Source organism: Hemibagrus wyckioides, linkage group LG03, assembly GCF_019097595.1.
Source record: "Hemibagrus wyckioides isolate EC202008001 linkage group LG03, SWU_Hwy_1.0, whole genome shotgun sequence".
NCBI classification, from domain to species: domain Eukaryota; kingdom Metazoa; phylum Chordata; class Actinopteri; order Siluriformes; family Bagridae; genus Hemibagrus; species Hemibagrus wyckioides.
Window position 1 is genome coordinate 4,727,646 of NC_080712.1, and position 23,273 is coordinate 4,750,918.

Here is a 23,273-nt window from a genome sequence, read left to right on the forward strand (position 1 = left end):
CATAGCGTGCGCTGTGATGAAAGGCGGCGATAGGCAAAGTGGTGGTTCGGTTTCAGATGAATGTACAGTTCAAAATAAACAAAGAATTCTGATTTATATGATGTTAAAAACCTGTTATAGCTCTAAAACTGAAATATTTCACTTTGAAACACATGAAATAGCTTTAAACGCTAACACGAGCTCCAGGGTCTTGACACGTGACGCACATTCTCCCCACATACGTGCAAGTGTTTTCTTCAGCTTTCTAAAAGCATGCTGAAACAGTTCCATTCTAAGTTGCTTCAGATGCCACTAGTTTTAGATCATTTACATTTCCAGAGCGACATTTTTAGCTCATTTTATACAACTGAGCAATTGACGGCCTTCCTCAGGGGCCCAGCAGAAGCTTGGGGGTCATGGGATTCAAACTCACAACCTTCTGATCAGTAGTCCAGTGCTCTTTAAATCCCTTTAATCCCTTTAAACTTTAAATCACCGTTAATGCAATTTTAATTTTCTTTTATCGCTTGTTCAAAAGAAAAAGATCATTGTGTAACGCAAAATGCAACGTAATTCTATTAGTGTGTGTATTTGTGTGTGTGTGTGTGTGTGTGTATTGTGATCATGGACTCCTGTGTTCTTCTTTTGCATCAGATATATAAAAGGGGGTGTGGCTTAAAGTGTGAAGGCGGAGTCAGAGCTGTTAGTAATTCGGATGCTAATGTTCTTCACATGTATTGTGTTACACTGTTTACTCTGTGCATAAATAAGTCCAAAAAAAGCAAACTTTGGGGGCAAATATGTCTAAAGAGGGGAAAAAGAGGAAAAGATTAACATTCATCCATTTTATCCAAACCCTCTTACTACTGAGGAAATACAAGCAGAGAGATATGTATATATATACACACGAGTCCCTTTGTATATAAAAAAAATCGACAACAACACCTGACCAATCAGAATCGAGAATTCAGGAGTGCTCTGTGTGTGTGTGTGTGTGTGTGTTTGTTTTTTTTACTCCACGCAAGTCAAATCCTGTCAGCTTATCACAAGTGATGCATGTGACATATTGAGGCTTCTTACACTAATCCCTGTAGATTGAGTGATACCAAACAAGATCTTTAATTGAGAGTTAGAGTCAAGGTGGAAGAGTTAAGGGATTAGTTAAGTGTTCACTGAAGAGGTAAATCTTTAATTTTTTTTTTTTTTTTACAGGATAATGAATTCTGCTGGATTGAGATTGAAAGTTTCGTTAGTCCATTTTGGCAGATGCCTTTATTCAGAGTGGTCAGGCATAACATTATGACCACCTGCCTAATATTATGTTGGTCCCCCTTTTGCTGCCAAAACAGCCCTGACCCATCCTGCACTGTGTATTCTGACCCCTTTCTATCAGAACCAGCATTAACTTCTTCAGCAGTTTGATCAACAGTAGCTCGTCTGTTGGATCGGCTCACACGGGCCAGCCTTCGCTCCACACGTGCATCAATGAGCCTTGACTGTCCATGACCCTGTCTCCGGTTCACCACTGTTCCTTCCTCGGACCACTTTTGATAGATACTGACCACTGCAGACCGGGAACACCCCACAAGAGCTGCAGTTTTGGAGATGCTCTGATCCAGTGGTCTAGCCATCACAATTTGGCCCTTCATCAAACTCGCTCAAATCCTTACACTTGTCCATTTTTCCTGCTTCTAACACATCAACTATGAGGACAAAATGTTCACTTGCTGCCTAATATATCCCACCCACTAACAGGTGCCATGATGAGGAGATCATCAGTCTTATTCGATTCACCTCTCACTGGTCATAATGTTATGTCTGATCGGTGTATCTATTTATTTATACAAATGAGCAGCCCAGCAGTGGCAGCTTGGTAGTGCTGGGAGTCAAACTCATGACCTTCCTGAGCTGATGTCCAACATCTAATCCACTGAGCTAGCATTTACATTGACAGAGTGACTTACATTTTTATTTCATTTTTTATACAACTAAGCAATTGATTGGTTTAAGGGCCTTGCTCAAGAGCCCAGCAGTGGCACCTCAGTGGACCTGGAATTCAAACTCACAACCTTCTGACCAACACCTTTACCATTAAACCACAACATTCCACAGTCCCAAAATTCCCCTAGTCTGTTCTGGGAAGTTTCTGGAAAAGGACTTCGGTCTGATAAGATAGTGGAAGGAACAAAAAAACCCTCTAGCAGACTATGAGGTGGAGGAGACAAAGTCTGGTATCAAGGAGAGCATCAAGGCCTTTTCGATGTGGGTGGTTACAGGAAGTGAGTGGAAGGAGACAAACATGGGTTAAGATGTTGGTCTTGATTGTAATCGAGGCATTCTGCTGTGTCCTGAAGAAATCTGAAGGGGTTTGATAGAGCTGGCTGAGTGCAGGCCTGGAACTGGGGCTTTGCAGTAATCTAGTTCTGAGATATAACGAGAGCCTAGACTAGTGGCATGATGGGATAGATAGAGTCTGACTAGAGAGAGAAACATGATGCTGTGGTTCAAGGTTCTAGCAGTGTGACGACCGCTTCGTTCTGCTCTTACGCAACAGCCGTGCAGCGCGTCTCTGTAGCATTACCTCATTCTTCTTCACTTACCTCTTGATCACAACCTAACAGAGAACCTGTAGTGGTATGACCTCGCAGGGAGGACACGTGAAACAGAGCCTTCCATTGTCCTCGACATGGATTAGTCCTGTCAACACCGTGTTTGCATTCACTCATCCAGAACACACAGGAAGCTGCTTAATTGTAAACGCTGTTTTTGCATGTCCTGCGCAGTAATTGAAGGCTTGGCGCCGGTCGTAAAGTTGTTTATCATGTCAGCCTCGAGGTTGGAGGTGATGGATTAAGAATACAAGTGCGCTGTGCTAACGCAGACACAAAGAAACAGAGCTGGCAGACAGCTGAAATTTATTAGTGTAGAAAGAGAAGGGAGGAAGAAGAAGAAGAAGAAAAAAAAAAGAAGAGTTGCTGCTCGGGTTTGTGTGGATCTGTTAAAGAAAAAATAAAACTTGGTACTGAGCATGAAGATTTATTTAGCAGAGGAAATGATCCTTGGCCACTTTATGTTCCTGGAGCATGGCTTTTGTTTAAGCACACTCTGCAGCTGGCAGGATTTTTTTTAATGCTCCCATTTAAAAGGGATGAAAGAATGAAAAAACATCAGTGCTCAGGCTTGGAACATGCTCCAGTTTTTTCCATGACGAAGACGTTCGCGGCGTCGTTTCTTATTCTTCGCTGTAAACTGTTTTCCTGGAGATCCTGGAGCATGTCCTGGAGCAGCACCTGTTGTATTGTGTGAAAGAGTGCAGCTATCTGAAACCTCCTCAATCTACACAGGGATTAGTGTGAGAACCTTCAACATATCCCATACATCGCTTAATGATAGTATCAAGTGATACATTGAAAGGATTTGCAGGGTGTAAAAGAAACCAGGTGCATCAATGAGCCTCAGCCGCCCATGACCCTGTCGCCGGTTCACCACTGTTCCTTTCTTGGACCACTTTTGATAGATACTGACCACTGCAGACCGGGAACACCCCACAAGAGCTGCAGTTTTGGAGATGCTCTGATCCAGTGGTCTAGTCATCACAATTCGTCCCTTCGTCAAACTCGCTCAAATCCTTACACTTGTCCATTTTTCCTGCTTCTAACACCAACTTTGAGGACAAAATGTTCCTGCTGCCTAATACATCCCACCCACTAACAGGTGACATGATGAGGAGATCATCAGTCTTATTCACCTCGCTTAGAATGTTATGGCTGATCTGTGAATCTATTTTTATTTATTTATCTCATTTATACAACTGAGTAGTTGAAGGTTAAGGGATTTGTTCAAGAGCCCAGCAGGGGCAGCTTGGCATATTGCAGTTGATATGATGGAATTAAGTAGACATTCATGGAAGGAGTCTCCAGTTCAACTGAGTACATTTTCATATGTATGGTTAGGATTTTAGAATGTAATTATTATTATTAACTTAAGAAAGAGATAAAGAGAGACTGCTGTTATTATAATAATAATAATAATAATAATAATAATAATAACAGGATCTCAGTCCTAACAACTGCTTTCATGAATGTTCTGCAACACTTATATAACCATAAACTGATAAAAAGTAATCGCTACTATTGATTCAGATTGTGAATTATTTTTCTAGTACAACAGCTGGGTGTTTTATTCCTTAAATGCATGCAGAGTATTCTTGTTCTGGACGTACAACCCAGGCTGTAGTTCCTTCTGTTGTGTTTAGAGTTGTTTATCTATGTTTAAGGCTGGAAGGAACGAATGACCACGTTTCCGTTGTTTGTTTTTCGCACAGCATTCCTTCATTCCCCGTATCAGCCGGTGTACACGGCCACCAAACACGGCGTGATCGGCTTCTCCAGATCGCTAGCGGTGAGTAAATCCAGCCTTCTTTCACCTGCTCAACGTTCCAGTAAAATACTTTGCTTTGAATGAAATCAACTAAAAGATACAAACTCTGTTGCTCTGGTTTGTTGTTGTTGTTGACCCTCTTTAAAGGAAATCCCTAAGGATCACAAAGAGAGTTTCATTACTATATAAGGTCAAGGGAAACGTGCTAAATGAGGCACGAAGGAACGAGCCAATGAGTAGATGTAGACTTCCTGAGCTAAAATTTTCTAGATATCCTAGAGATCTGATGCAGTTTCTTTTCCGGTTCTCACAGAACATGGCCTAGATGTATCCATCCATCCATTTTCTATACCCGCTTTATTCCTAATTAGGGGCACAGGGATCTGCTGGGGCCTATCCCAGCACCCATTGGGCGAAAGGCAGGGGAACACCGTCACAGGGCCACACATATAGACAGACAACCACACACTCACACCTATGGGCAATTTAGGATTACCAATCAACTTAATGTACATGTTTTTGGACTGTGGGAGGAAACTGGAGTACCCGGAGTAAACCCACACAGGCACAGGCAACATCCACGCAGAAAGGCCCCTGCCTGTTCAAACCCGGGATTCGAACTTAGGACCTTCTTGCTGTGAGGCAACAGTGCTAACCACTAAGCTGCCGTGCTGCCCTGGCATAGATGTAAACCTTTTCATTTGACTTACTATGTTTAAGAACGTTTAAAGATTTGCGTTTGATTGTTAAGATCTGCAACAATTCTGTTCTCTGTCCAAATTTAACTCACTTGACTCCATGTCGGTCATCCCCTCCCCCTCTCTTTCTGCAAGCGGCCATTTGCTTGGTGCAGCTACAGTATTAGCTCTGAGAGGAAATCGACTGTCTGAAAGATGACTGAAACAGGACGTAGGTGTAACTGGATGTGTCACAATCGTTTTCCTCAATCGTTCAGCCAAGATGTTTCCGTCCGTATCCGGTAAACTGATAACCACAAGCTTCTTCCTTATTGACCAGAAGGATGACCAGAACCAGAAGGATCTGGTCTAATCTATGGCCAAACTGTTCCTTTAAAAGGCAGTCAGTTCAAATGCTGTGATATTTTTAATTCAGCAAAGCTGACTCTTATGGTGTCACAATGCTAAACATGTAGCCATAATCTTCCCTTACATGCTTCTATATTAAACAACTTTGTGAGAGTGCAAAAGGGACAGTTATAAGATTCTGTTGAGCGACAGATCCCAAAAAGCCTCCAGTGATTCCTCGGACAGAGTGCATGAGGCTTATCTTTGCTTCCCTGCTCACATTCACTGTACCTGCGACTGGTTCCCAGCTGCTCTTTAATGCACACATAAATACCAGTGGTTTCATCTAATATTGTCATATACGACCTGCAATTAAATGTATATAGAGATATTACGAAGCTTGTTGTAGAAATCGTTAATATCTCTGGTTGACCGACATCTAGTAATCAATCAAACAGCTAATTGTTTAGCCTATTTACAAATATAACAGCTATTAATTAGCCTAATTTGTATTCAGCGACTACCATTTCTCATCAAAACAGGAAGTGACAAAAGAGGCTTATTGCCTGCTAGACTGGCCATAGGGCAAGACACCAAAGTTTTTGATGTTGGGAAAGATGACCCTTGCGGATGTAACTTATGTGTGCACTCAAGTCTGGATTTTTTTTGTTGTTGTTGTCAGGACGCATCAGAGCATTGCAATTACGGCGTGAGGATCAATGTCCTGTGTCCGGCCTTCGTGGACACGAAGCTCCTCCTCAGCGTCGATCACGAAGAGACCATGGGCAAGTTCCACAAGTACAAAGATGACTTAAAGCAGAAGATGGACAAGTTCGGAGTTCTCAAGTGAGTATGTAAGGGATGTGGTAACTTAGTGGTTAAGGTGTTGGACAACTGGTGCAAAAGTTCACGTCCCACGTCCACTAAGCTGACACTGCTGGGCCCCTGAGCAAGGCCCTTAACCCCCAGTTGTATAAAAACAATGTAAGTCACTCTAATTAAGGGCGTCTGCCAAATGCTATAAATGTAAAAGAGTCTGTTTAAAAGCTGGTTCCTCTGCTGACTGTCTTTTATACATGAATTCCTCCAGCATTAAGTGATCTTTACTTCCAAACAGCAGCCATTATCTCAGTGCTGCAGTTAAAGGAACTTGTTTTTAAAAGGTTAGTGACTCATTTGTGATTAGAAAGCAGCCACTCATCATGAAAGCAATCTCCTCGGTAAGAGTGAAAGGGCCGCATTCAGATGAGCCAGAACCTGTCCACTTAACCCCGCCCCCTTGCTGTAATTTTCCTCCGTCATCAGCTCGTTTTCAGTGTAAATGCTGTTTCCTGTGAAGCAATCCTGAAGAAAATGCTTCCAGACACACACACACTGACCATATAAAGTGTTTCAATGATGACTGAAATGGAGATGGTCTTCATGGCAGTCTGTAGAACTGATGTTGCCTCTGAGGTGATATTGTTTAGGTTTTCCCTCAGACACCATGATCAGTAGATCAGTATGTCCGGTAAGGCTGGGAGTTTCTAACCTGTAATGAGTTCCTGCCACTCTCTGGAGAGTCTTGTGGTTGTGGGCGGAGCAACTGCTACACTACTGTATATAGTATCACATTACAGATGTGGTGGAGAGTTACAGATATGTCTGTAATCTGTAATTCTCCACCATATCTGTAGCTCTCCACCGTATCTGTAACTTTCCACCGTATCTGTAGCTCTTCACTATATCTGTAGCTCTTCACTATATCTGCAGCTCTCCACCATATTTGTAACTCTCCACCGTATTTGTGACTCTACCCTGTATCTGTAACTCATCACTCTTTCTGTGATGTTCAGTGTTTTGCGTCTGACTTTATCTACTAAACCGTGTTTGCTAATTTTGCTACATGTTGGTTTTAACGTGATCCACGTTCTTCACATGCTGGTCAGTTTCTGATTGGGTTTCTGTTAGCATATAGCCATAACGTTCTAACCCCAGTGTTCATCATGTGATTGGAGCATTCCGGTCATTTGACTTTTATTTGATGTGTGTGTGTGTGTTTGTAGGCCGTCTCTGATCGCAGAGGGAATGATGCGCCTTATAACAGACGAGAGCCTGAACGGAGCCGTGATGAAGATCACCTGCTCTAAAGGGATTCACTTCCACGTGTACGAGCCTCTGTCAGCCTGAACCAGCGCTAAATCCTCCGCTGAGCTCCGGGCTCTCACTCAGCAGCCTGTCCAAACCGGTCTCCACAAATATCAAGAGATCAGTCCAGATGTGCCCGGGATTCCTGCAGATGTGAGCTGTTACATACACAAAGGATGATTTACAATCAGGAAACTCTCTCCTGTTTCACTTCAGCAGGCAGAATCCTTTAAACCGTCTCCGAAATCGCAGCTTTCCTGCCATGTGTTTGTTAACACGAAGGAAAAAGTGAAGCAGGACAGTTTTATAACTCCATCATGGTAGATTTTTCATCAGGTATCAGGTCTGTTTTTCTTCCTCGCTGCTGTTTGATTGAAGCCATGTTTATAAATCCTGTTGCTTTTATCATATTTATTAGCTGCTTGCTCTGCCACCATCACTTCCCACAATGCAAATCCTTCTTTATGGTCATTTTATCAAATCGTGATGTTGCTATTTACAATGTGGAAACAACTGTGTGCTAGTAATATGCATAGTATTTTGAGTTTTAAAATAAAATCGAAATACAAATAAATAAATAAACCAAAAAAACACTGTTTTGTTGCCATGTCTTATTTTTGTTATTAAACTTATGGTCATGATATAGTTTATTTTTCATGCGTTTTATTACTATATGAGTCAAAATAAAAATAGAGCCAGAAATGGAACAATTAAATTTAATTTAATTTAATTAAAGAAATTAAATTAAATTAAAATTACATTCAATTCAATTAATAAAAAAAAATCTAAAAAATAAATTAAATTAAATTAAATTAATAGAAAAAAATAAATAAAATAAAATAAAAATCATTACAGAAAATAAGCAAAATAAATAGACAAAATATAAAATACAGCATATGAACTCAATACAACAATTAATGATTATAAATATGGTGATATGAATATCAATAATAATTATGAATCGATCAATAATAATATTTTCTCACTAATACACTAGAATAAAAAAGTCTGCAAATCTGTTTTTGTTCCCCTAAATCTGGAGTCATGCCGTCGTGAAGCAAAAAAAGGGGGATCAGTCACAAATAAGAAATTCAGAAATTCTTATAAAAATATTTTCCACAATTTTACTTTCCAGTCAAGCTGTTTTGCTAATTATTTGAATTTTAGTTTTAAATTAAAAAAAAAAAAAAAATTCTTCACAGAATTTTATTCATAGTGCTTTCAAACACCATACACATGGTGTAATAAAATCTGGTGGTATGAAGGTGATTATTTTCCAAAAACTGCACATCCCAAAGGGTTTTATTCTTCTTCCACCACAGCAATTTACCAAACTGAACAACTAAAGAATGGCATATCATGTTTTATCTTTTAAAAATAGCTTGTTCCTGTTCTCACATTCTAGACGCTATAAACAGTCTTCCCTCCCTACCTCTACCTCAAACTGTTCTCTCTCGGCGTTAACTCACTCAAACTAAACACAGTTCAGCGTCATGTTACAGCATAAACTCCTCCCCTTTTTCCTGTAGATGTCGGAATAATTTAAAATGACAGCTTTACCTCTGACGCTGGAGACTCCTTCCATGAATTTTAACAGAAAACTTCAGCACATCAGCAATCACATGTTTATTTAGCTACTCTAAAACGAAGTCTCTGTGAATGAGCTGTTACTATGGAAACGATAACATGTTACAACACCACTCAGAATCCAGAACACCACGTCTTAGAACACCAATCAGGATCCAGAATTCAACAAAATGACTTTTTAAGAAAGTCACAGAAGTTCAGATTTATATCTTTTTTTTATATATATGTGAGAATCACCTTCCTCTGGTAAACTGTTGCTGCATCACCCTCATTTACATACCAGGAATCTGATTGGCTGTTCTGCTTTATGATGCAATACTTTGCTTAAGCCTAACTCAGATTTTTCTCTGGGATCAAACCTTACTTTTCCAGGTGCATGCTGACTTTAAAGGCTTTAAGGTGTTGAATCTATAATGAACTCTTTATTTATTATTTTATATTTTTTATTTATACTATTTATTTATGAGTTGCTCAAGAGCTCCTGATGACTTACACGACTCCAACTGACTGTATATGACTGTAGAAAGGATAATTATTCATAATCATGGTAATTATAATAATTCATACTCTCTGGTGTCACCCAAATAAGGATGAGGTTCCCTTTAGAGTCTGGTTCCTCTCAGGTTTTTTTTCCTCACCACCATCGCCTCAGGCTTGCTCAATAGGGCTAAATACAAATACATTCAAATAGAAGTCTAATATTAATCTTGCACTATTTGTACTATGATCTGCAAAGCTGCTTTGAGACAATGTCCATTGTTAAAAGTGCTACACAAATCAAACTGAATTGAATTCGACATCATAAGTATATCCTGAAGAAAGAAGGAAGGAAGACTGCTTCACAGTGTTGATCACGGCATGAAGAGAATGAATTACGTGAGCAGTAAAGACATGTATGATGAAAGAAATCCGTTGCTTTACTTCCTTTGGTGTGGCACATTAAAATCGTTTATTGTGAACTTTAATCACACTTTCATAAATGATTCTCTCGCTCTCTCTTTCTCTCTATATCTCTATCTCTCTCTCTCACACACACACACACACGTGGTCTACATATGACTTTTCCTCCAACCTGCACCTGTGTTTACGTGCTAGTCGCCTAGATGACTGACTGCCGTTTAAACACCTTTTAATTATGCGTAATGTGCCAGAGCTGCAGACAAAAGGCTGTAAACATGCCCATCGACTGGGTTCGGGCACTGCGGCTGCTTTCACTCGTAAACAATCTGCCTGGGTGGTAAATGATCAATTTTCTGCTTTGTGTGCCTTTATTTGCACGACTAGCATACTATATAAAAGTAGGAACAGTTTTAGCACGGTTTAGCAATAAAGACTCTAGCCACAAGTCAAGCCAAGAGTTTAACTGATAACACGAACATATCTGTAATATTCACTTTCTCTAGGATTCTCTAGGAATGCGTGTTTTGATGTTTTGGAACAAATCTGCTGTCATTTTGAACATTTCCTCCTGTTTTTGTCGTGTCCATGTTGATGATTGAATGTCTTTGTCCTGTCTCCACAGTGGAGGTTAATATGAAGCTCATATGAAAGTAGACACCCAGGACTTTAAGAATTATAGTCTTTTAAGTGTTTAATAGTCCACTTGCTAGCCTTCGGAACCTCCTAGTGGTCCAGCGGCAGGATCGCTCTCACTGCCGTGGCGCGGGTTCATAAACTCTCAGTGCCGGTCCTAAGCCCGGATTAAAGGGGAGGGTTACGTTAGGAAGGGCATCCGGCGTAGAACCTGTGCCAAATTAAAAACATGTGGACCGAATGATCCACTGTGGTGACCCCGAACAGGGAGCAGCTGAAAGAAGAAGAACAACAACACTGGTGACTGATGAGGAAATCGAGTGTCCTGATGTGTATTGATTCACTATCTAGGGAGCTAAGGACTGAGGCAAACTGAGACACAGCCATGATCTTTGCAAGGCATGGATAGAACTTAACATAGAGAACATGATGATGTTATTTTTGGGAAAATGTTCTTGAGATCAATTTTGTTTGTGTCTATATTTCCATTTTTTGATCTCATGACACCTAAAGAGAGAGCACATGATTTATGGGCGTTCGTACACTCTTAAAAAAAAACATCCTCATAAAAAAGCACTAAGCACTTTTACTGGTCATGTGATGCCATGTGCCTTCCCAGTCTGCACTCAGATTATCTCAGGTATGCAGCCGAGCAGGAAACAGGTAGAAGAATGGAGTCATGCAGATCACTCTGCGTTACAGGTTTAGAGAATGTGAAGCATCTAATACCAGATCAAATAAAAACAAGGCTGTGGAATTCACTCCTGTCACGCCGTGAAAGTGTGAAACGACAGGGTTAGCATGACATGCTGGGGGGGTGAGGTGCGAGACTGAAAACGCTGTATTTGTGTACGTTCACCTAGAGAAAGCACACATGAGCATGACACGCAAGGAGAAAATGTTCACACTCGTCCCCGAGGCTGGAGTGGGTGTGGACAAGTGAGAACAGATGATAAGAATGCGTAGGCTGTCATACGCCTCAGTCGAGAGATAAACTTTCACTTAATCTACAGCTGCGGAGTCGCTCAGGAAAGTGCTTTTGAATGAGTAGTTTAACGTTTCAAAGCTGAACAGAAGGTTATAAGTTCAAGTCTCACTACTGAGAACAAACCTCAGAGCTGCTCAGCTGTGGACTGGACTCTAATGTTACTGTTGAGGTTTTGGATAAAATTCATAACCACGTTACTACATTGATATGTCCATCTAAAACCCACACTATGAACCGATCTCTCAAAGTTCTATTCCAAAGAAAACCTGGGGATGGGTGCAGGGGGAGTGTTTTAGGGGGCGGTTTGGGGTTCGGTAAAATGCTGCAAAGATAGAAATGTTTATTTATTTATCTTTAAACAGAAATTAGTCAATAATAAATAAATAAATAAATAAAAATGCTACACAAATTACTGTTCTTTTATTTATACAATAATGCTGCGTAAATGAAATATGTTCTCACTTGTAATATATATATATATATATATATATATATATATATATATATATATATATATATATAATTTATTTTAAATATTTTTTAATGAATTTTAAATTTTGATAATTACTCCTAGACTGTCCAGAAAAATACAAGGAAAAAATAAACAATATTTTGCATTAATAATAATAATAATAATAATAATAATAATAATAATAATAGTACTAATAATTTTGGGGGGTTTTGTGCAGTATTTAAGTGTGTCCTAGACTGTCTCATCCTTGGGGTTGGGGTCAGTGCACAGGGTCGGCCATGATACAGTGCCCCTGGAGCGGGGTGGGTTGGGGGCCTTGCTCAAGGGCCCAATGGTTACAGCTTGATCTTCTGGTCAATGATCCAGTCCCTTATTTGTACTATTGATCTAACTTTCTGCAGCAATGCTGCCCCATGACTTAGATAATAAACATAATCCATAATAAAAAGTCAATCTTAATCAATCCTAAGAATAGAAAAAGCAATCAAGTCTCATTGTAGGAAACATTTACATTTCTGGTATTTGGCAGATGCTGTTATCGAGAGTACAATTTATTTCATTTTATTCAACTAAGCCATTGAAGGTTAAGGGCCTTGCTCAGAGGCCCAGCAGTAGCAGCTTTGTGAACCTAGGATTCAAACTCACAACCTTCTAATCAGTAAACCAACACCTTAACCACTAAGCTAACACTTCCAGCTTTCAGTGTCAGTCTTTGTTGTCTGTTACAGGATCTGTTATCTGATACGCTTTCTCCTATATCCAATCCCCCTCTAATCAGTATATTCTCTAGTCTTAGACGCACTGAGTATCAGTAATAGATGGAATTTTTGTTATGAAGCCTAAAACGATCGGCTACTCTGGTCTAACGTTGGAAAGGTTGCTACTAATAAGTGTTAACTGGCGGCTTTAAATCAATAACGCTGGCAGAATTCCTAACAGTAATGAGGAATTCTGCTAGCTGGCTAATAATTTCTTAACTTCATAACTTGGAAGGATGAGTAAGATACAAGGAAATCACTAGTCACTCACATAATGTACTTATAGAGTCATCGGTCTGACCGAACCATAACGTGCAGCTCAACACGGAGTTGAGAATAAGTGGTGTATCATTGTGTAATGAGCCTAAAGCTGAAACCCAACAGGAGAGGTGAGGATTCAGTGCCATGTGCCAAGAATGTGATAATAATAATAAAGTCATGTGACTCTAATGTTCTGAAGAAGATTAAAAACCTGTCTAACATTACGGTTGGGAACAATGATACTTCCTTAACCACTGACGTCATTAAGATAAGTATTTTAGTGATGAATGTGGCATCGTTAGCATTGTAGACAGCACTGAGTTGTTGTAAACTCCTGCTGTAAACAATACAAAGACTCTAAGAAAAATATTTATTTCCTGCGTCATGTCCGTTGTTCCTTTAACCCTTTATACCAGAGGAATGGTATAGAAATGAAAAAGAAATTGTGTTGGTTCTGATTTTGCTGCCAGAATAGCCCTGACCCATCCTGCACTGTGTATTCTGACACCTTTCTATCAGAACCAGCATTAACTTCTTCAGCAGTTTGAGCAACAGTAGCTCGTCTGTTGGATCGGATCACACGGGCCAGCCTTCACTCTCCACGTGCATCAGTGAGCCTCGGCCATCCATGACCCCGTCGCCGATTCACCACTGTTCCTCCCTTGGACCACTTTTGATAGATACTGACCACTGCAGACCGGGAACACCCCACAAGAGCTGCAGTTTTGGTGATGCTCTGATCCAGTGGTCTAGCCATCACAATTCACCCCTTCGTCAAACTCGCTCAAATTCTTAGACTTGCCCATTATTTCCTGTTTCTAACATCAACTTTGAGGACAAAATGTTCACTTGCTGCCTAATATATCCCACCCACTAACAGGTGCCATGATGAGGAGATCATCAGTCTTATTCACTTCACTTCTCACTGCTCAGAATGTTACGCCTGATCGGTATATGTTTTCAGTTCTCCTATTTTGCTAATTTGTCTATATTGTTTATTTCGTGTATCTGTCCTGTAGTGTTTTGTTTTGTATTGTCTGTTTGCACTAGGTTGCACTTTATGTGGCTAGAACAACTTACTTTCTGTCCTTAGCTCTGTGTGGTTTTGTAGCTGTATGTTGTTGTATGTAGCACCAGGGTTCTGGAGAAATGTTGTCTCATTGTTACTGTGGACTGAGCTATATATAGTTGAAATGACAATAAAAGCTTCTTGAATATTTTGCCCCTAGTAGGCAATGGGAAATCGGAAATATTTCAAAACTAAACATTCTTAGTGTCTACTTTCATATGAGCTTCATATTAACCACCACTGTGGAGTGGAACATGATGAAAATGGACACAACAAAACAGGTCTCTGGTTCAGATGTTGATTTACTGATCACAGAAAACCAATCCTTATATTTTGGATTTACATCAGATGATCTTTTGGATATTATCCATAGCTTGGTATGTAAATGTGATCCCGCCCATCTGAGCCATACACCCAGATCTGCAGCTGTGGGGTTCCTTGTCATTACTGGCCTACTGGCCTTCAGCCTACGCTTCTCGTCTCTCCCATGGCTACTTATTCAGAGAACGGGATTAACCCGCACATGTCCACACCCACTGCAATCCTATTTGCAAACCTTTGCTTTTTCCCCCAGACTTCTGGTGGCGGCAGAGGGAAAGGGTTGCTTATCATTCTTTTTGCTCTTGCCATACTTCCTGATTTGATATGCGAATTCCAGGCGGTCACTGTTTGGGAAACCTTTCTAACCCTCTATATTTTTTCACAGGGGCTTTGTATTTCCAGATTGAAGACCTTTGCCAGGCCAGCAGCACCATGTTCAAACTTCACCCTGGACAGGAAACCTCATTTTTCACTCCACATCATCAGATTAATCAGATCTTATCACAGCCCATTTCTTTGTGTCATTTTTTCCCCACTGGTCCTCAACTCGGTCTCTGCTTCTTCTGTTTCTTTCAGAACAGTTACTTTCCTTCTCCTAGCTTCCTCCAGCCTCTGGATGTCTGATGTTCTTTGCTCTAAAAGTAAACAGGTTACAGTATACAAAATAATGACCATCTCAGACTGTGACAACTGAAAAGTGTAAAATTGTAAAAATTGTAAATGTAAGCATGTAAGCATTCGTCATAAGTTTTCTGTATTTTGGTTTCAATATGAAGACAAAAGCACGAAGATTTTGTAAAATCTTAATCAAATAGCTAACTCAGTCAAAATCAGTTAGGGACAGTGGTGGCTCAAAGTGGTTAAGGCTCTGGGTTGTTGATTGGAGGATCGGGGTTCAAGCTCCAGCACCACCAAGCTCCACTGTTGGGCAATTGATCAAGGCCCTTAACCCTCTCTGCTCCAGGGGTGCTGTATCATAACTGCCCCTGCGCTCTGACCCCAACTTCCTCAGCTGGGATACACGAAGAAAGAATTTCACTGTGCAGTAATGTATATGTGGCAAATAAAGGCTACTTAACTTAACCTCTGGGTCATCCAGACATTTCATATCTGCTTCTTTCTTGTCATCATCATCATCATCATCATCATCATCATCGATCCTTCCTCTTAGCATTAGTCTTGAGAGGATCACATGTCCAGAGATGATTATTCAGGATTTCTTCCACACCACCCCATTACCACACTCCATCCACTGACCTCCTGTAGCTATCCGAGTTAGATTTTAGCACTTCTCACACTCCACACTGCTCCAAGCTCCTTCTGATCCTCCGAGACAGATAGACTGATCCCATCTTCTCTCAAGGAAGACCAACATCAAGACTCTGTTCTGGTACCTAGGTGGTGGAATGAACTTCCAAAAGATTCTTCAAATGACGTCTAAAGGCTTACCTCTTCCTGAAGCATGTGAAACAGTGAGCAGGATGGGATGTTGAAGGTATCTGCTACGCCTCTGTAGAATTTCAAATCCAGCGCTGTGTAATAATGTTCAGGAGAACTTTAGGAAGCTCCTTGAAAGCTCTTCCCCAACATTGGCAGCCTTTTCTTAAAGACACCAAGTGCTTTCGGACACCATAGGGGTAACCATGGACAACCGACTGTCCTTTTCCTCCCATGTTACAAATGTCACACGCTCAGTTTCACTTTCGGTTTTTTCTGTACAATATCACAAGGATTCGGTCATTTCTATCCACACAGGCTGCTCAGGTGCCAGGTTACAAGTCTCTTGTCTCTACTGACAAGTCATTTTTAATATAGTGTCTGGAAATGTTGGTCCTTAGTAATTGATTTTATAACTAATATTTGTTGGGGAACTTGGTCTTGCGGTTCCTAGGGAAGGGGGGGTTCAATTCCTGGCTCCGTCCTGTGTGGGTGGTTTTGAACGTTCTCTCTTTGTTTCGGGATTTCCACTGAAACACCAGTCTGAAGACATGTATTGTAGGCTAAATTAATTGTAGTGTGTGAATGAGTCTGTGTGTGTGTTTGATGGTGTGGGTGTGTCCTGAGTTCCTAAGGATAGACTCCTGTTTCCAAGAGAGACCCTGTGTAGCATTAGTGTTACAGAAATCCGAAACTGCTTGGATCTGGCTCAGAGACGGAGCTCGTGCTTCACTGAGTACAGCACAGCGGTATTTGATCCCACCGAAGTGAATCAACATGTAAAAATTTGTCCAGCTGGAGCCAAAAGTAACAGCACATACGTTTCAACAGCTGTATAATGAGTTTCAACTTCACATGACCCGAGAGTGTGTACATTGTTTGCATCCTGAAAAACCACTGAGGATGTCGAGAAACAGTGAGTGGAGATAAGCAGGAGGTGGAGAGTTCATATATTCTTTAGGAGCAGTTATGGGGGGGGGGAAGTGAACACAATGTCCTGCTTCTAGTATTAACACTTCAGCTGAGTTTGGAAATGTTACGCAAGAGTGTGTTGGTCTGGGCCAGTCATCACGCTGCGTTTACAGATCATCATGAATACACAGAAATATGTACAGAGGCTGACTGATGTGGGATTGTTCCACTATATAAATTGGATTTCTGGCTGCTTTTAATTGATCAGCTGTAATAATTTTGATGCGGTCTGTTTACACTTGATCCGATCCAGATTGTTTATTTTTGCTGTTCGTTTTACATCGAATGAATGCGCTCTGCAAATGTCCTCGTAGGTTTTTTGTATTTCTTAACATCGTCAAAGATTCATCCGGACCTCGGTTGATGATTCATTGAGTGTATCGTCCCAAAGAAAAGGGAAAAAAAAGCGAATCCTCTCAGAGTAAACGGCAGCATGAACACAGATTTGTAGTCGTTTCTGTTGTTCCTTTTTAATCCACGTGTGTCCCCGCTGACATTCCCACCTATAAGATGTTATTCTAACACTTTTCTCAGGTTTGAAAAAAAAACTATCTGACTGGCAGGCAACGAACGATTGGGCCCGAGGCCAACAAAAACAAACCCGGCTTTGATTGGCTAAGAAAATAAGGCAAAGAGAGATGTATGATTTTAATCAAGCGAGTAAAGAGGAAATTCATTTTCAGGAATGAAACCAAGAAAAGAACTGAATCTGGAGGGGTTGAGGTCAGAAAGGCGATTAGTTGAGCCAAGGTAAACAGGCAGGGGTTATAGAGGGCTAATGTAACAATTTATGAGTTATATAATCATGTTTCAGCCTCAGGTTTCAGCTGGAAGGAGCAAAATAAAGGAGAGTAGTGTAAGTATGAGGTCAATAACATCTGGACTTGGACACATCAGTAAGAAGATCGAACTCCAGGTCATTGAACACACTCACACGTGTGTGATGGATGATAGGGAAAAAATGGACGTTCGGATATTTACACATGAATGCAACTGAATATTCATGTTTTTTTGCTGGTATTTGTTATTTTTTCCATAGAAAGCTTGTCAGCAAGGCACACAGGGCATCTGGTTGAGACGAGACATCTGGAAATAGACCGGGATCCCATGAGATCCAATAACAACACCACCACCACTAGAACAATCCCAGAGTGGGAGAGATATGAAACGCTGATAAGCAGACGTTTTTCCCATACTGAGGAACTGAAAGCTGTTGAATAGCACCAAGTTGGTTTATCCAGACACTGACAATGGATGAGAAAACGTTCTCAAGATAGCTGACACCAGCGCGGTGGACGAAGCATCTTACAAAGTCTTTTCTTTCCCATAGACATCGTGTGATCGATCTGTTTTCCAAAATCTAGCATATTATAAACGCTTGTGATAGAAAAATATCGGCAAGAATTAAGGGGAAGGTGTACAAGACAGCGGTGAGACCGGCCATGCTGTATGGTTTAGAGGCAGTGTCACTGAGGAAGAGACACGAGTCAGAGTTGAGGTCATGTTGAGGTGCTCTTTGGGAGTGACAAGGTTGGACAGGATTAGGAACGAGTACATCAGAGGGATGGTTCATGTTGGATGTTTGGGGGACAAAGTTAGGGAGGACAGATTAAGATGGTTTGGACATGTTCAGAGGAGGGAGAGTGAGTATATTGGTAGGAGAATGTTGGACATGGAGCTGCCAGGCAGGAGGTAAAGAGGAAGGCCAAAGAGGAGGTATATGGATGTAATAAATGAGGATATGAAGCTAGTGGGTGCAAGTGTTGAGGATGCAGAAGATAGGGATAGGTGGAGAGAGATGATTCGCTGTGGAGACCCCTGATGGGAACAGCCCAAAGAAGAAGAAGAAGTGGCATATTATAAATGCTAATGCTAGCTAACACGCATTTGATGTCCTATGTCATAGACTTTGGGTTTTTTTTCTAGACTAAAGCAGTCGGTGTCTAACATTCATCCAGCTTTAGCTTGCTTAATAGCAGATTAATTGCTTGAATTTGTTTGGAAACCAATGCAAGGTCAGAATTACTGCTAGTCTTTTTGTTAAATCACAAAAAGCCTGCACTGCAAAGTGTAAAACCTTTAGCTTTCTTCACTTTGCAGATTTTTGCTAAGAGCCATCGCACACCTCATTTTCTTCCTGCGGTTTGGTTTATTAGGCTCTTTCTCCTCCACAAGTTCCTCATTAACTTGAATGATGAGCTCAATTAGCCCAGCGTGACTCAGAAATGGCTGACACCGACCAATCAAGGTGGAAAACGGTCCAGTCGTGTGCATGAGGTACGGCTAATTAGGGCAGAGAATGAAACGAATGCAGACTGAGGGTCTGGCAAAGCTACACAAACAGATGCTAAGAGGTCTGGATGGAATGCTGTAAATGTTGCTTCTCCTCCAGCAGGATGTGAATGCCTCGGAGCGAAAAGAAAAAAAAAAAATGGGCCGATCTCTCGCAGAGGCGACCGTCTGCGTGCTTTTCTGAGAGGCTGTGATGAATAGAGGTGCAGATTAGCGGAACGCTGAGGCGCACCAGAGCCATGTGCTGCACGGCTAATCAGGAGCAGCTAATGACACATTCGCTCCGGCTACAGGATCGCTTTTCATTGTGGCCTCCATTCTTCAGCGTGTGATTATGATTGCAGTCTTTATGACAGGCCTGATATGCACCTTCATAGCCATTTCCCCCACCTGATTCACTGTTTCTGCCATCGGGGTAATTATTCCACACATATGAAAAGCTCATTGCAGTGAGGATGTGGGTTCTCCAACACTGTTTGTGCTAAAAATGACCAGATTTAACTCATTTCACTCAGTCTGTATGCAGTGATTGCAATCTTTCAATAAAAAAGACCATATTGTGTATGGAAGTTACAAAGCTGCCTTATAACAAGCCATAATCCATTTTCTATACCTGCTTTATTCCTTATTAGGATCACAGGGATCTGCTGGAGCCTATCCCAGCACACATTGGGCGAAAGGCAGGGGTACACCCTGGACAGGTCACCACTCCATAACAGGGCCACATACACTACCAGTCAAAAGTTTGGACACTCCTTCTAATTCCATGGTCTTTCCTGATGTTTATTTCTTTCTACATTGTAAAACAATGCTGAAGGCGGCCGAAATCCACAATAATGTCCTCTGAACAGTTGATATTGAGATATGTCTGCTACTGATGCTCTGTAAAGCCTTCATAACGCCTCTAATCTGAGGTGCTGTTAATTGGTGATTTCTGAGGCTGGTCACTCTAAATGAACTTCTCCTCTGCAGCAGAGGTCAGTTTTGGTCTTGCTTTACTGGGATGGTCTTCATGTGAACCAGTTTCTTCATGGTGCTTGATGGGTTTTGCAAATGCACTTGACAATACTGTTCTTGCAAGAACTATTCCAGAACACCTGACCTTCGTGTCTTAAAATAACAACTGACTGTTTTTTGTTGTCGTTACATATGGATTACTTAAGTCCATAGTTTTGAAATCTCCAGTATTGTTCTAGAATGTAGAAAATAAGTCACTAAACAAAAAACATTGAATTAGAAGGTGTGGCCAAACTTTTGACTGGTAGTGTATATAGACACTCACTCCTATGGGCAATTTAGAATCACCAATCAACCTAATGTACATGTTTTTCGACTGTGGGAGGAAACCGGAGACCCCCACGCAGGCATGGGGAGAACATGCAAACTCCACACAGAAAGGCCCCTGCCTGTTCGAACACAGGATTCGAACCCAGGACCTTCTTCTTGTGAGGCAACAGTGCTGATCACTAAGCCACCAGGGCTACCCTCACTCTTTTTCATTTTATATCTTAATTAAGTTGAGTTGTTCAGAGTTTGCTGGTGGATGGAATAAATGTTTATATCCGCTATTATTTGCACAGAATAACATCAAGTCTAGCTCTGAACGGATAAAAAAAAATTATGAATTGCTCATTAATTAATTAAAACCTGTTATAGTAAACAAATCACTGTGGTAGAACAGGAATAAAACACTTCATATAAGATGCGAAACCAATAAGTTGCATTGGTCATAGTTTGCTTTTACAAACCTTCCACTTAATCTGGAAGCATCTAGAAGAAAATGAATAAATGACAGAAATATAACAAGGATCATTTATTTATTTATTTACTCCTGACCTCTGCTACTGTGTTTTCTATTTTATATAATAATATCATTTTTATGATGCACTGTTCATTCCGCAGATGAACCACATCAAATAGACGTACACACGACGCCTCGGGGAAAAAAACACACATGATTGTTTAGGCTGGAAAATTCCTGTGTGTGTGTGTGTGTGTGTGTTTGTTTGTGTGTGTGTTCTAACCTGGACTAACTGGTTTGTTTCTTACGCAATCTGAAACCTGTTAATTTCCAGTATTAACGGCTTGGTCTCTAATACACACATGCTTTGATTTCTTTTGATTATGTAAAATGCCTTTCAGTTTATGAGCTGCATTTTTTATACCTGAGGTCAGTCTGGACCTGTTAAGCAGTCTTTCAGGTATTACTTCACAGGCATGTAAATGTTTTTCACTTACACACTCTGTTCCAGATTGTCTGAAAGTTACCGTTTTACCATGATTTCACTCAAGAGGTAATTATTATATTGTTTGAATAAAATAGTCAGGAGGTAGCACATCCATCCAGCATGGTACGCTGAAGATATAATATTTAATCGGATCATCGTTTAAGCTCAGTCGTGCTGACAGGAACGCTTCGTGGAGCTCCAGCTCCGGTTCAGTGCTCACACTTCGGGCCTTGAGTGTCAATCATTACTAAACTATACTCAGGACGACTCGGGACTTAATCGTTGACCGTTTTTACAGTAATGTGGGTCAAGATTTTGGTTTCAAATTAAACATGTACTTTAGTTTGAAATAAAAAACTGAAGAGAAAATTCCATGCACCCCACAGCTGGAGGAGATGAAGAATTTTCCATGAGCATGAGGCATCATGGTGGTTTAGTGGTAGGCACTGTTGCCTCACAACAAGCCGGTTCTGGGTTCGAATCCCGGGTTTGCATGTTCTCCCTGTGCCTGTGCGGGTTTCCTCCCGCAGTCCAAAAACATGTTCATTAGGTTGATTGGTAATTCAATATTGTGTGTGGTTGTCTGTCTATATGTGTGGCCCTGTGATGGACTAGCAACCTGTCCAGGGTGTACTCCTGCCTTTCACCCAATGTGTGCTGGGATAGGCTAATAGAATAAACCCTAATTAGGAATAGCTGGATGGATGCTTACCCTTTGAAGAAATATTTGTGACGATGGAAAGCCTTAACAGCATGTTAGTAAGGAATAAAAGACTTAGGGTTGTGCGTTTGTGAGAAACTAATCAACAGCATGAAGTGGAATTACTGATCTTATCCCGTAACAGCATATACCAATGTGTTTTATACCACAGAAATTTGCCCATTTCATTATGTAAACAATCACACATACACTACTCACAAAAAGTTAAGGATATTCAGCTTTCGGGTGAAATTTCAGGATGCACCTAAAATGCACTATAACCTTCACAGGTGAACTTAATTTGACCTTCTCTACACTTTTGAATGCACATGTCCAACTGTTCAGTGTTTCAGTACTTTTTGCATAACTTGCTGTTCTCTAACAAGGTGCTTAACGGCAAAATTCACAACTGGTGTTTGATCCATGAATCGACCAATAAATTTTCTGGTTCAATTAGACTTGGTATTTAAACAGTCCTCTTCATCATGCTGTTCACATTTTGACATCATGAGACCAAGACCACACCTAACAACTGATCAACAGTACCTCGCCATTGAGAGAACAGGATGTTCTCAGAGGGAAATGGCCACTGAGTTTAGAGTGTCAGAGTGTCATCAGCAGGTTGCGACGGAAATACAGAGAGACTGGAAGAGTCACAGAAAGGCATAGAAGTGGACGTCCTTTGGCCACATCCCACGTTGATGACCGCTTCATTGTGAACAGTGCCCTGCAGAACCGGATGATGAATGCCACTCAACTCCAGGCACATTTAAGGGAGGTGAGACGCACCCAAGTGTCACATCAGACCATTCGAAACCATTTACATCAGCATGGTCTGCGTGCTAGATGACCTGCAATGGTACCTGACCACACCACCAGGCACAGGCGTCGGGCCAGGGAGCATTTACGCTGGACGAGGGACCAGTGGGCCTCAGTGCTGTTCTCTGATGAAAGTCGATTGAGCAGAAATGATGGCCGCCAACTATGTTGGAGACGTCAAGGAGAGCGCTATGCATCAGCCACTGTTGTGGTGGTGTTACAGTCTGCTCAGGTGTGTCCACTCAATACAGAACTGCCCTACATCTTGTGAATGGTACAGTGACAAGCCAATACTACCTGAATAACATCATTAATCCAGTCATTG

At 41.1% G+C, this 23,273-nt stretch overlaps 1 protein-coding gene across 1 annotated transcript in view; it reads left to right on the top strand.

Moving 5' to 3' along the window:
- Nucleotides 1–8,107, top strand: part of hpgd (15-hydroxyprostaglandin dehydrogenase) — a 28,146-nt gene extending 20,039 nt beyond the window's left edge. Inside the window, exons 5-7 of the mRNA XM_058382546.1 lie at nt 4,304–4,380; nt 6,067–6,230; nt 7,430–8,107. Of these exons, the coding sequence (XP_058238529.1) occupies nt 4,304–4,380; nt 6,067–6,230; nt 7,430–7,553 (365 nt within the window). The 3' untranslated portion in view covers nt 7,554–8,107. The remainder of the gene's footprint in view (nt 1–4,303; nt 4,381–6,066; nt 6,231–7,429) is intronic.
- The last annotated feature ends 15,166 nt before the right edge of the window (nt 8,108–23,273 follow it).